The 14,961-nt window shown below is 43.0% G+C and overlaps 1 protein-coding gene across 1 annotated transcript in view; it reads left to right on the forward strand.

Annotated features, from left to right (window-relative positions):
- LOC115205051 (protein diaphanous homolog 2) overlaps window positions 1-14,961 on the forward strand; it is a 675,845-nt gene that overhangs the window by 24,736 nt on the left and 636,148 nt on the right. The window contains exons 3-4 of the mRNA XM_029770617.1: window positions 1,753-1,785; window positions 3,215-3,391. Coding sequence (XP_029626477.1) covers window positions 1,753-1,785; window positions 3,215-3,391 — 210 coding nt within the window. The remainder of the gene's footprint in view (window positions 1-1,752; window positions 1,786-3,214; window positions 3,392-14,961) is intronic.

Raw genomic sequence — 14,961 nt, forward strand, 5'->3', positions numbered from 1 at the left:
AATTTTAGTATAATGTAAACAAACGGTATCCATTCAGTTAAGTGTCTATCGGAAGTTGATGCTGTTGCTATGTAACTTCTTGCTAGCTGGTTAGCATAGCTAACAAATTACTAGCTAGACATCTTACGACTTCATTAACAATGTCCACTGAGAACACACAACGACTATACCACTTAGCTAAGCTAAGAATGACGTCAATAGTCAAGTCAATAAATGTTGGTTAGTTAGTTAGATATCATATAGTTCATATACTGGCAAGTTCGATGTATTTGTAGCCAACTAACGTTAGGTAGCTAGCTAACATACTGGTTACATACAAGCAACTGCTGTAACGATATCCAATGTGGTTCGTAAGGCTAGCGTAGCTAACAAATTGTCAGCCAAAATAACGTGTAACGTAACTTGTTTGAAAAGTCATTGCTTTATTACATTGCTCAACATTTTATTAACATTTGTTATAATTAGTTAAAGCAATGAATTTGTATCCGCTCTCATCGGACTTCGGCTGCATATTTTCCACCATTTTCTTGAAATCTGAAAATGTTGTGAAGCCACGCCCATTTTCTGAAGAATTTCATTATGGGCCCTAAAGCACAGAAATAGTGTCCACTGCTTGTATACTTCGTATTTTGGCAAATGTAGTACGACATCCGGGAACTTTTGGCATTCTAACTATATCCATACTATATCCATATCCATACATGTCCAATAAGCATACTACATACTCAATTTACATCACAAGTAGTACGGTTAGTGCAGTTAGTATGAGTATTCGAACACAGCTCTTGAGTTTGGGAAAAAAAATATTTCAGTTATTGAACTACAGTAGGTTAAGTGGATTTATAACCGGTAATGGAATTACGGTAACAGAATTACATCATGTGTCCCTGATCTGTACTATACGGAAATGCATAATTATGAATATGCATATTATTCTCTTTATGGTGTTTGTATCCTGAATAGGTACACAAAGGTTAAAATATGCAATAACCTTATTTTGCATATTTAGTTATAATTCTACACATTGGCTATTATACTAATGAGCTCCGTCCCCAAACAAGGCCACATTTGGTTAGTCCGGACCAGACCAGGCTGGACCAATGTTTATGTTTCCCAAATTTGGACATTACAGCACAGTAGAGCACAGTAGAGTAGCGTACAGCAGAGCAGATCAGAGTACAGTAGAGTAGAGTAAAGTAAATATGTTCAGTACAGTATAGTACAGTACAATACAGTACATTATACTGTACTCTACTCTAGTGTACTGTACTGCACTCTACTTTTCTTTACTTTACTGTACTGTACTGTGCTGTCCAAATTTGTGAAACATACAGTACCAGTCAAAAGTTTGGACAAACCTACTCATTCAAGGGTTTTTCTTTATTTTTACTATTTAAAGAACAAAGTGAAGATATCAAAACTATGAAATAACATATGGAATCATGTAGTAACCAAAAAAGTGTTTAACAAATCAAAATATATTTCATATTTGAGATTCTTCAAAGCAGCCACCCTTTGCCTTGATGGCAGCTTTGCATACTCTTGGCATTGGTGTTATTCATAGGTGTGGTTATTCATGGGTTCATTCATATGGGTTCGTCTGGGTCTTTATGACATTTCTGTCACGTTTGCATGTGTGTTCATCTGTTACTGTTTATTGTGACATTTTGGATATTCTCCTTCACATGCACACCATGGGGCTGTCATTTTCAGTTGGATCTTATTTTTCACAATGTGCCTTCCCTTCAACAGAACATACACATAAAAACATTGGCTGACGACATGGTAAGGCGTCCTGTTTTCATTTCTTTGTGTATTTTGTTTTGCGTCATCATCTTCTCTTTGTGTCATGGCTGCACAGGATGTTGAACTGAAATCTGTGGATGGATCAATGAAACAAGAGTGAAACGGTGCCCTCTGTTAACCAAGTAGGGTTCCTGTATTATTGTCATTACAGTATTTTATGGTTATTTAATGTGCCCAAATGATAACGTAATTTAATATGATTTTTTTTTTATGAATGCCTAGCCTAATCAGTCAAATATCAGCCCAACAGTATTCTGAATCGGTTATGATAGGCTTATATTTGTTATTATTCCTCTTAATAATTCATTAACAAAGAACAACTATTTGGGTAAAACACTGGTGCTGATTCAATGGATTGTATTACATGTAGATTCTACAATCATGTTGAACATCATTGGTTTGTCTTTCACTGGTCCGTCCACAATAATTTCAGTGTAGATTCAGGTGTGCTATCATTAATAAAATGTTGTCTTAATTGATTTGTCTTACTCTTTTTCATATGTATGTTCATTCATTCATTTCACACAAGCATGACCCCTAAACCCATATAGCTAATACCACTGAAACTAACTAACAGCGACTGGTGCATGGACTTACCCTCTTCTGACTGTGTAACAAAGGTGTGTGCTGCTTGCGGCATCTCGTTTGATCTTGGTCTGTCTTCTGTCGTCGGCCCTGAATACATATGAGGTGCGCTTGATTTAACGCTTGCAGTTTGCACTTTTGTGATGATTCCATTTGTCCCATTGCACCAGGCAAACTAAATCAAGCACAGCTCAGGTAAATGTATTTCTACTTATGCGATTGACATTCGTTCTTAATTCATCGGTGTAGCTAGAATAGCTGAGTACTGTCTGTGAGGAGAGTATATACAGACTCCCATAACAGTCTATGGTTTTGAACAATCCTAGTCTACAGGGTTAATGGTAAGTGTGAAGGTAAGTAAAATCTATGACGTCGCTGTATTTAACAGTGTACCATTTTATTATGTACCATGTTTTCATTCAGATACACATGAACTGTACAGATTAATACATCAAAGCCAGTATGAAATAGAGCAAGCAATGTTACCCCTTGTTAAAGCACATTATCATTTAATCTAACATTTTTTTATGACAAAACAGAAGATGAACACACATTATCAGTCCATCTCTTGTCACAGGCAAAACCCTTTACTTTAGCTGGCCTGTGGTACCATCCCAACCTGTAATTGAGCCCAGCTGATGCCTGCTTAAAGGTTGGGAAGGAGCTTGAAAAACATGGCAGGCATATGACAGTATCACTCAACTCTACAGTATGTAAGCATTCAGAAAGCCTGAAGCCTAGGGAAATATTCCTAGTTAAATACTATATGTCATAACACTTACCATACACACTTTGGTAATGCCACCCTCTCTTTCCCCTTTAGCGTGACCGGATCACCAGTTTCCGGAAGACTGGGAATAAGAAGGACAAGCCCCTGATCCAGCACTCCACAGACCCCATGTCCATTCAGGTAGAGATGCCCATGCCCCAGCCTCTCTTCGACGACCGCTCCATGAACCTCTCCGAGAAGGAGATTAACGCCCTCTTTGAGAAGATGATGGTAAGTCCGATACTGTAACTCTTCTTTTGAACCAAGTGTATATAGCCACCATTATCCACAGTGACCCCCTATAAGAATGAATGTAGAGCCCCTGTTTTCAGTACAGTATTTCCCTGACTAATCAAAACCTGTTTTCTCATGCTCTCTCTTGTCTTTCTGCAGCAGACATATAGTGAGCAATATGTTTGGAACGTCAAATTGCAATAAAATTGCAATATCTAATCGCAATACCTATAGAATCGTGAGAATTACAATCCATATTACAATCCGTATTGGTATTGTGACGTCCCTGGCCGTGTACACTGAGTTTCCAAAACATTAAGAACACCTTCCTAATATTGAGTTGCACCTCAGAACATGGACTCTACAAGGTGTCGAAAGTGTTCCACAGGGACGCTGGCCCTTGTTGACTCCAATGCTTCCCGCAGTTGTGTAAAGTTGGCTGGATTAGACTTTGGGTGGTGGATCATTCTTCATACACACTGGAAACTGTTAAGCATGAAAACCTAGCAGTGTTGCAGTTATTGACACGAACCGGTGTGCCTGGCACCTACTACCATACCAAGTTCAAAGGCACTTAAATCTTTTGTCTTGCCCATTCACCCTCTGAATGGAACACATGCACAATCCATGTCTCAATTGTCTCAAGGTTTAAAAATTCTTTAATCGGTCTCCTCCCCTTCATCTATACTGATTGAAGTGGATTTAACAAGTGACATCAAAAAGGGATCATGGCTTTCACCTGGATTCGTCTGGTCTGTCTGTCATGTTCATAATGTTTTGTACACTCAATGCATATGTACTATAGGATTACAATTGCTCCCCTGTACACCTTCAACCACTACTTGTTTTGAACCATAGAGATGTAATGGGTAGAATGGACATGGTTACTGCTTCTATGTCTGAAACTCCCCGTGGGTCCTTTTTAGTACGAGCTACCAATCACATTGTTCTTTTACTGTTCACCAGAGAGTCTCTGATCTTCAGGTGGATCTCTGTCTCCACTGGTTGTCATAATAATGATATCACTAGATGTGATGTGTTGACAGTTTGCTGTGGCACATTCAAACATCTTTTGGCAAAGAAATGTAGCAGTTTTCTTTTCTATTGCCCTCTATATTCACATCATGTTAATGTGGGTGCTTTTGTGTCTCATACTATGCACCACTCTTCTCTTCTTCGTAATCTTCAGGCAGGGAGCTCTGCTCAGGCTAAGCCTCTACAGAACAGTACTTACCTGGTTCGCTGCGCAGACCCGAGTCACAGCTCTAAAATCATGCTGACGCTCAGCACAGAGAGCACATAGATCAAAGAGAGAGACAGGAGTGAGTGTATCAGCGTAACCCTGTCGTGACTTCTCACTTAACTCGGTAACTCAAGTTCACTTGACTCAGCCCTCGTTCAAACAGAGAGCTCCAGAGTGATCCATCAGAGAGCTACAGAGCGCTACAGAGAGCTCCATCAGAGAGCTACAGAGCTCCAACAGAGAGCTCTATCAGAGAGTTACAGAGAGCTCCATCCGAGAGCTACAGAGAGCTCCATCAGACCGCTATAGAGTGCTCTATCAGAGCTACAGAGAGCTCCATTAGAGAGCTACAGAGTGCTCTATCAGAGCTACAGAGAGCTCCATCAGAGAGCTACAGAGAGCTCCATCAGAGCTACAGAGAGCTTGCCTGGATACCCAGACTCCTTGCTCCGGCCAAACGCTACGCCACGCCCACAGATTTTAGTTTATTTCCACAATGAGTCTGGATCTGAGTACCTCTCCGACCCTTCACCGAATTTGAACACATTTGGGGCCATCTTATTGGTCTATAAACCTATGGGTAAATGCATTGATATTGCTACCAAAATATTTTTTACATTGGAGGAGTACCAAGATGACTGCACGGTGGCTTCATTACAGCGATCCCCTGTCTGTCATCCAGGGTTTATACAGATCACTGCTAACTACTAGACAACCATAAAATAGCGAGGGTGATACAAAGAGTTTGGTTACTGTAATTACAGTGTTACTACTTCCTGTTACCAGTAAAGATGCACTATAAATGCCTGTCTGATACCCGGTGATATTCAGTAGAAAATGGTGTAACACTCGTATGGCTTTAACATTATGTTCAAGCGCCTCCCTTTGTGTTATGAATTATAAGAGTGTGCCTATCTAGCATAGTGTGATAATAAACCGTGAATTTGTATCAGTTCAACCTGTTGTCGTGTGTCTTCCACGTCTCTGTTGAGTGTGAGTAGCAGTTTATATCCAAGTACGAAGAAGTCGAGCCTTTAGCTTGCCAGCCCAGCAGTCTGTGAATCTTCATCATTGAGAAGAGAAGATTATTCCACTAATAACAACTAACAGCCTACATTATAAAACGATACCTAAATTTGAAATAATTGTAGCTTCTGATCACTTTGCAGTTACATGTATTTATACATGTCATGCAACTTACATGGTGTCCTGTCCTTGCTAGGTGTGAGGCAAGAATAGTTGTGGTTTTAGTAGGAAATGATGGGTTGATCAATGAGCATTCCCATGGAACTCTCCGTTCAAAGCTCAATACTGCCCCCTTGTGGGGTTTTGCTTGACTTGATGAAAGGAGAGGAAAAATAATGCGTGACCTAACCCCCATCTTTACACTTTGTTCACCTTGTTGTTAGACTCAAGGCGAGCCCCAAGTACTAGGTAGTCTGACTAGTCTTGCTTGACAGACTCATAAGTAATAGCTACCTTGGACCTTTAATAACAACCCATAGGTTATGTAAAATTAATGACTTTACAGGTGAAAACATTTCCCCTTGTTGATGACGGACTTTGTTGAATGTTCAATTTTATGTTCAACTCGTACCCATCTCCAAGGTCAAACTTCTTTTGCAACCCCTGCTTTTTATTCCACAGAAATTGGCTCTGGCTGGCTCTCTGTGTATGCCGCCGGATTGAAAATTTTACAAAAAGCTTTCAGCCCATCTCTTTTAACCGCAATGCTAAATTACCCAGGCTTCATTGCATAGGCCTGTGTATGTGTGTGTGTGTCACTCTGTGTACCTTTTTTCATACAAGGGTTATTGTTGCGGGAGCCAAAGTGATGCTGCTTCTCTTCTGTTTTTTTATCACGATCGGTCTGTTTTTTTATGCCTCATCTCGTCTCATCCAGCTCACCTCTCAATTACTGTGTTTGTGCTCACCACGCTGTGATATTAAACTCAGGCTTCGATGACAGGAAAGGCATGTTTCTCAGCGGCTGAATATGTGTTGCGCTGAGAACCTTCACTGAAAGCTTAATTACAATGAAGTTAAGGGATTTGTATTACCTTTACGTGCTTTTGAAGCTGCCAGCTGTAACGTGCGTCGTATAGAGGGGACCAAGGCGCGGCGTGTTGAGTGCTCATGATATTCTTTAATGAAAACGAAACACTTTTACAAGGAAACAAAACGACAGCAAACAGTTCCGTCAGGCAACAGACAACAAAACGGAAAAACAACTACCCACAAACACAATAGAAAAAAAACCAACTTAAATATGATCTCCAATTAGAGGCAACGAGTACCAGCTGCCTCCAATTGGAGATCAACCCCAAAAAAGCCAACATAGAAATAGAAAAACTAGAACTTAAACATAGAAATAGAAAACATAGAAAACCACCCAAAACAACCCCTGTTGCGCCCTGACCTACTTTACTAGAGAAAATGATTTCTTACAAGGGTCAGGACATGGATATCATAAGGTGAATGCACCAATCTGTAAGTCGCTCTGGATAAGAGTGTCTGCTAAATGACGTAAATATAAATGTAAATGTGACAGTACCCCCCCCCAAAAGGTGCAGACTCCGAATGCAGCTAAAAACAACAACAAAAGAAACCACAAAACAAAAAGGGAGTGTAGGGAGGGTGACAATTGTCTATGGCGGTTCTAGTGCAGTACCCAGAACCTTACCATCCAGAAGATCCTCCAGCAGTGGAGGTGGCTCCGGTTCGGGGTGTAACCCCCGCTCCGCCCGCAGATCCCTCTGCTTCTGTAACACCGGACCGTGGATCGTCGTCGGAGGAACCGGACTGTAGATCCTCGCCGGAGGCTCTGTGCTGCGGGCCGCCGCTAGAGGTTCTGGGCTGCGGGCCGCCGCTGGAGGTTCTGGGCTGCGGGCCGCCGCTGGAGGTTCTGGGCTGCGGGCCGCCGCTGTAGGTTCTGGGCTGCGGGCCGCCACTGGAGGTTCTGGGCTGCGGGCCATCGCTGAAGACTCCGGGCTGCGGGCCGTCGCTGAAGACTCCGGGCTGCGGGCCGTCGGTGAAGACTCCGGACCGGGGAACGTCGCTGGAGGCTCCGGACCGGGGAGCGTCGTGGAGGCTCCGGACCGGGGAGCGTCGCTGGAGGCTCCGGACCGGGGAGCGTCGCTGGAGGCTCCGGACCGGGGAGCGTCGCTGGAGGCTCCGGACCGGGGAGCGTCGCTGGAGGCTCCGGACCGAGGAGCGTCGCTGGAGGCTCCGGACCGGGGAGCGTCGCTGGAGGCTTCATACCATGGATCATCTCTACAGGCTCCGGGCCATGGATCATTCCTACAGGCTCCGGACCATGGATAATCCCTACAGGCTTCTTGCCATGAATTATCTCTACAGGCTCCGGGCCATGGATTACCTCTGGAGGCTTCGTGCCATGGAACATCCCTACAGGCTCCGGGCAGTGGATCATCACTACAGGCTTCGTGCCATGGATCATCTCTACAGGCTTCGGACCATAGAGTATCACTGGAGGCTTCTCTCGTGGAGCTGGCTGAAACACATTATCGCCTTTGACAAGTGGCCGATCAGAGGACAATGGGCTTAGGCACGTGCCCGAGTCGACCCCGTGCTTTATTTTCTTTCGTCTGTTTACCTAATTGCAGATTCCCGGTCGGAATATTATCGCTTTTTTACAAGAAAAATGGCATAAAAATTGATTTTAAACAGCGGTTGACATGCTTCGAAGTACGGTAATGGAATATTTAGAATTTTTTTGTCACGAAATGCGCCGTGCGCGTGACCCTTATTTACCATTCGGATAGTGTCTTGAACGCACGAACAAAACGCCGCTGTTTGAACATAACTATGGATTATTTGGGACCAAACCAACATTTGTTATTGAAGTAGAAGTCCTGGGAGTGCATTCTGACGAAGAACACCAAAGGTAATCAAACTTTTCTAATAGTAAATCGGAGTTTGGTGAAGGCTAAACTTGCTGGGTGTCTAAATAGCTAGCCCTGTGATGCCGGGCTATCTACTTAGAATATTGCAAAATGTGCTTTCACCAAAAAGCTATTTTAAAATCGGACATATCGAGTGCATAGAGGAGTTCTGTATCTATAATTCTTAAAATAATTGTTATGCTTTTTGTGAACGTTTATCATGAGTAATTTAGTAAATTGTTAGTAAATTCGCCGGAAGTTTGCGGGGGGGGGGGTATGCTAGTTCACATGCTAATGTAAAAAGCTGTTTTTTTATATAAATATGAACTTGATTGAACAAAACATGCATGTATTGTATAACATAATGTCCTAGGGTTGTCATCTGATGAAGATCATCAAAGGTTAGTGCTGCATTTAGCTGTCTTCTGGGTTTATGTGACATTATATGCTAGCTTGAAAAATGGGTGTCTGATTATTTCTGGCTGGGTACTCTGCTGACATAATCTAATGTTTTGCTTTCGTTGTAAAGCCTTTTTGAAATCGGACAGTGTGGTTAGATTAACGAGAGTCTTGTCTTTAAAATGCTGTAAAATAGTCATATGTTTGAGAAATTGAAGTAATAGCATTTCTAAGGTATTTGAATAACGCGCCACAGGATTCCACTGGCTGTTACGTAGGTGGGACGATTTCGTCCCACTGGCCCTAGAGAGGTTAATGAAAACTAAACAAGGAAACAAAATTACAGCAAACAGTTCCATCAGGCAACAGACAACAAAACGTAAAAACAACTACCCACAAACACAATAGAAAAAAAAACAACTTAAATATGATCTCCAATTAGAGGCAACGAGGACCAGCTGCCTCCAATTGGAGATCAACCCCCCAAAAAACATAGAAATAGAAAAACTAGAACTTAAACATAGAAATAGAAAACATAGAAAACCACCCAAAACACCCCCTGTCACGCCCTGACCTACTTTACTATAGAAAATTACATCTTACAAGGGTCAGGACGTGACACCAGCACCAACATGCCCCTATCTATAGATTGTAGAGCATTTTCATAGCTAAAGTACTAACAGCAGCCTATGTTGAAATTATAATACAGAAATGGAACTTTATGTATATTAGCTTGAATTGGAGTAGCTAAATCAAATGATATTCAAACTGCATAATTGTAGTCTCAATACAGAGAAACTCAATAGTTTGCTGTTGCTTTCAATTTTTTTAGCATTTTGTTGTTCTCTGTGTATCTCCTCGTATCCCCATGCTCTTATTGATTGATAACATGGCATGCACTGCTGCTTTAAAGCTCTAGTTCCAAGTGAGGGTGTGAGGGGGTTGACCAAGGAGCCCCCGTGTTGTGCTTTAATGACTAGGACAAATCCAAATGTGTTTTTCCTTCAGCGTTATCGACTTTACTTTCAATAATCTGATGAATGTTATTTATCGAATCAACTAACTTTAATTGTTACCCGATTTAAATGAATCATGTAACTATTAACTCATTAGGAATTTGGGGCACCACGAGAGCAGTTGTTTGAAGAGTTACCATCTCCCGAACGAAACTCTAAAGGTCTTTACCTATCACATCCATAAAACAGTCAACATATTAATCAGAACCTCTTATTATATCATCATTCTGAACAGTCGTAACCTTGGTTTAATTATTTATTTACAAGCTAACTAAATAATAACACAGAATAAACATACCAACCTAATACATGAGAAAAAGGTCCCTAGTGGACTGACACAATATGGTGGTTTTTTACACATCGACATGGAGAGGGAGAGAAAAAGAGTGAGAAAGAAAAATAGACACTTCTTGTTGTTACATTTTATAAACTATTCTCACAGTAATCATATACTTTACACACAAACCACCGCCCGTTTGGAGTAAGAAATCATGAATGTATTTACGTGTGCATGCCTTCGTTTGCTGTGGATCTCTGTTGGAACCAGCCCTCCTTAGGGAGGGTGATGGGTTGGCCTTTCAGCGGCACGCTTATAAGGCTCTGATTGTCCAACAGTCTTCTACTCTTGTTCACTCTGGAAGATGCTCCTTGGAAGATAGGCTAGACAGTCATGTCGACGGTTCCCATTGGTGTTGAGAATAGTAGGATACGGTGATTTGAGATGAGTAGTAGGATGGTCCCACTTAAATTTGTTTTTCTAGATATTTGACTCAGGACAGCTAATCAGCTGTACCAGTGATTGTCTGGAAGGTGAGATTCCAGACAATGTCCGCCCGCTGATCCCTCTGCTTTTGTGCCACCGGACCGTGGATCGTCGTCGGAGGAACCGGACCGTAGATCATCGCCGGAGGCTCTGGGCAGCAGGCCGCCGCTGGAGGCTCTGGGCTGCAGGCCGCCGCTGGAGGTTCCGGACTGTAGGCCGTCTCAGGAGACTCAGGAGGTTCCGGACTGTAGGCCGTCTCAGGAGGTTCCGGACTGTAGGCCGTCTCAGGAGGTTCCGGACTGTAGGCCGTCTCAGGAGGTTCCGGACTGTAGGCCGTCTCAGGAGGTTCTTGACTGTAGGACGTCTCAGGAGGTTCTTGACTGTAGGACGTCTCAGGAGGTTCCGGACTGTAGGCCGTTGCTGCAGGCTCCATGCCATGGATCATCACTGCAGGCTCCGCGCCATGGATCACCACTGGAGGCTTTGTGCGATGGATCATCCCTACAGGCTCCGGGCCATAGATCATCCCTACAGGCTTCTTGCCATGGATCATCCCTACAGGCTCCGGGCTATGGATCATCCCTACAGGCTTCATGCCATGGATCATCACTGGAGGCTTCGTACCATAGATCATCACTGGAGGCTTCTTACGTGGAGCCGGAACAGGTCTCACCGGACTGGGGCACGCCGCTGGAGGCTCCGGACTGGGGGACGTCGCCGGAAGCTCTGGACTGGGAACTGTCGCTGGAAGCTCTGGACTGGGAAGACACACTGGAGGCCTGATGCGTGGAGCTGGCACAAGTGGCTCCAGACTGGTAACACGCACCCCAGGGCGAGTGTGAGGAGTAGGAACAGGACACACTGGACTGGGCAGGCACACTAGAGACCTGATGCGTGGGGCTGGCAAAGGTGGCGCCAGACTGGTGACACGCACCTCACGGTAAGCACGAGGAGTTGGCTCAGGTCTCCAACCTGACTCTGGCAAACTCCCCATGTGCCCCCCCAAAAGATTTCTTGAGCTGCCTCTCGCACTTGCCTCGTGGTTGGTATAGTGCCTCATAGTATCGCCGCTCCGCTCTCGCTGCCTCAAATTCCTCTTTAGGACGGCGATGCTCCCCAGCCTGCCTCCAGGGTCCTTTCCCGTCCAATATCTCCTCCCAAGTCCATTTGTCCTGCTGACCACGCTGCTTGGTCCTTTGGTGGTGGGCGATTCTGTCACGGTTGTCGTAGGAATGTGCGGACCAAAGTGCAGCGTGTGTGTCGTTCCACATTTTATTTACACTGTGAAACTATGCAATACATAAATAAACTGAATGACAAAAACAACAAACCGGGACGCAGCGGTGAAACATACACTGACTCAAAGATAATCTCCCACAAACCCAGGTGGAAAAAAACCCTACTTAAGTATGATCTCCAATTAGAGACAACGAGGACCAGCTGCCTCTAATTGGAGATCATCCCAAACAAAACCAACATAGAAAAACAAAACTAGAAAATGAACATAGAACACCCCCTGTCACGCCCTGATCTACTCTACCATAGTAAATAACATCTTACTATGGTCAGGACGTGACAGTAGTGGTTGTGTTAGTATTAGTAGTGGTAGTGTGTACTGTAGGGTGTAGTGTTTGTGTTAGTAGCGGTAGTGTGTACTGTAGGGTGTAGTGTTTGTGTTAGTATTAGTAGTGGTAGTGTGTACTGTAGGGTGTAGTGGTTGTGTTAGTGATAGTAGTGGTAGTGTGTACTGTAGGGTGTAGTGTTTGTGTTAGTATTAGTAGTGGTAGTGTGTACTGTAGGGTGTAGTGTTTGTGTTAGTGTTAGTAGTGGTAGTGTGTACTGTAGGGTGTAGTGTTAGTATTAGTAGTGGTAGTGTGTACTGTAGGGTGTAGTGGTTGTGTTAGTGTTAGTAGTGGTAGTGTGTACTGTAGGGTGTAGTGTTTGTGTTAGCATTGGTAGTGGTAGTGTGTATTGCAGGGTGTAGTGGTTGTGTTAGCATTAGTAGTGGTAGTGTGTACTGTAGAGTGTAGTGTTTGTGTTAGTAGTGGTAGTGTGTACTGTAGGGTGTGGTGTTTGTGTTAGTATTAGTAGTGGTAGTGTATACTGTAGGGTGTAGTGTTTGTGTTAGTATTAGTAGTGGTAGTGTGTACTGTAGGGTGTAGTGTTTGTGTTAGTATTAGTAGTGGTAGTGTGTATTGTAGGGTGTAGTGGTTGTGTTAGTATTAGTAGTGGTAGTGTGTACTGTAGGGTGTAGTGTTTGTGTTAGTGTTAGTAGTGGTAGTGTGTACTGTAGGGTGTGGTGTTTGTGTTAGTATTAGTAGTGGTAGTGTATACTGTAGGGTGTAGTGTTTGTGTTAGTATTAGTAGTGGTAGTGTGTACTGTAGGGTGTAGTGTTTGTGTTAGTGTTAGTAGGGGTAGTGTTTACTGTAGGGTGTAGTGTTTGTGTTAGTATTAGTAGTGGTAGTGTGTACTGTAGGATGTAGTGTTTGTGTTAGTGTTGGTAGTGGTAGTGTGTATTGTAGGGTGTTGTGTTAGTGTTAGTAGTGGTAGTCTGTACTGTAGGGTGTATTGTTTGTGTCAGTAGTGGTAGTGTGTACTGTAGGGTGTGGTGTTTGTGTTAGTATTAGTAGTGGTAGTGTATACTGTAGGGTGTAGTGTTTGTGTTAGTATTAGTAGTGGTAGTGTGTACTGTAGGGTGTAGTGTTTGTGTTAGTATTAGTAGTGGTAGTGTGTATTGTAGGGTGTAGTGGTTGTGTTAGTATTAGTAGTGGTAGTGTGTACTGTAGGGTGTAGTGTTTGTGTTAGTGTTAGTAGTGGTAGTGTGTACTGTAGGGTGTGGTGTTTGTGTTAGTATTAGTAGTGGTAGTGTATACTGTAGGGTGTAGTGTTTGTGTTAGTATTAGTAGTGGTAGTGTGTACTGTAGGGTGTAGTGTTTGTGTTAGTGTTAGTAGGAGTAGTGTTTACTGTAGGGTGTAGTGTTTGTGTTAGTATTAGTAGTGGTAGTGTGTACTGTAGGATGTAGTGTTTGTGTTAGTGTTGGTAGTGGTAGTGTGTATTGTAGGGTGTTGTGTTAGTGTTAGTAGTGGTAGTCTGTACTGTAGGGTGTAGTGTTTGTGTTAGTAGTGGTAGTGTGTACTGTAGGGTGTAGTGTTTGTGTTAGTGTTAGTAGTGGTAGTGTGTACTGTAGGGTGTAGTGGTTGTGTTAGTGTTAGTTGTGGTAGTGTGTACTGTAGGGTGTAGTGTTTGTGTTAGTGTTAGTAGTGGTAGTGTTTACTGTAGGGTGTAGTGTTTGTGTTAGTGTTACAGAGGTGGTAGTGTGTACTGTAGGGTGTAGTGTTTGTGTTAGTATTAGTAGTGGTAGTGTGTACTGTAGGGTGTAGTGTTTGTGTTAGTGTTAGTAGTGGTAGTGTTTACTGTAGGGTGTGGTGTTTGTGTTAGTATTAGTAGTGGTAGTGTGTACTGTAGGGTGTAGTGTTAGTGTTAGTAGTGGTAGTGTGTACTGTAGGGTGTAGTGTTTGTGTTAGTGTTAGTAGTGGTAGTGTGTACTGTAGGGTGTAGTGTTTGTGTTAGTGTTACAGAGGTGGTAGTGTGTACTGTAGGGTGTAGTGTTTGTGTTAGTATTAGTAGTGGTAGTGTGTACTGTAGGGTGTAGTGTTTGTGTTAGTGTTAGTAGTGGTAGTGTGTACTGTGGGGTGTAGTGGTTGTGTTAGTGTTAGTAGTGGTAGTGTGTACTGTAGGTTGTAGTGTTTGTGTTAGTAGTGGTAGTGTGTACTGTAGGGTGTAGTGCTTGTGTTAGTGTTAGTGTTAGTAGGGGTAGTGTTTACTGTAGGGTGTAGTGTTTGTGTTAGTATTAGTAGTGGTAGTGTGTACTGTAGGATGTAGTGTTTGTGTTAGTGTTGGTAGTGGTAGTGTGAATTGTAGGGTGTTGTGTTAGTGTTAGTAGTGGTAGTCTGTACTGTAGGGTGTAGTGTTTGTGTTAGTAGTGGTAGTGTGACCTGTAGGGTGTAGTGTTTGTGTTAGTATTAGTAGTCATAGTGTGTACTGTAGGGTGTAGTGGTTGTGTTAGTATTAGTAGTGGTAGTGTTTACTGTAGGGTGTAGTGTTAGTGTTAGTAGTGGTAGTGTGTACTGTAGGGTGTAGTGTTTGTGTTAGTGTTACAGTGGTGGTAGTGTGTACTGTAGGGTGTAGTGGTTGTGTTAGTGTTAGTAGTGGTAGTGTGTACTGTAGGGTGTAGTGGTT

This window comes from Salmo trutta, chromosome 13 (genome assembly GCF_901001165.1).
Source record: "Salmo trutta chromosome 13, fSalTru1.1, whole genome shotgun sequence".
Classification (NCBI taxonomy): domain Eukaryota; kingdom Metazoa; phylum Chordata; class Actinopteri; order Salmoniformes; family Salmonidae; genus Salmo; species Salmo trutta.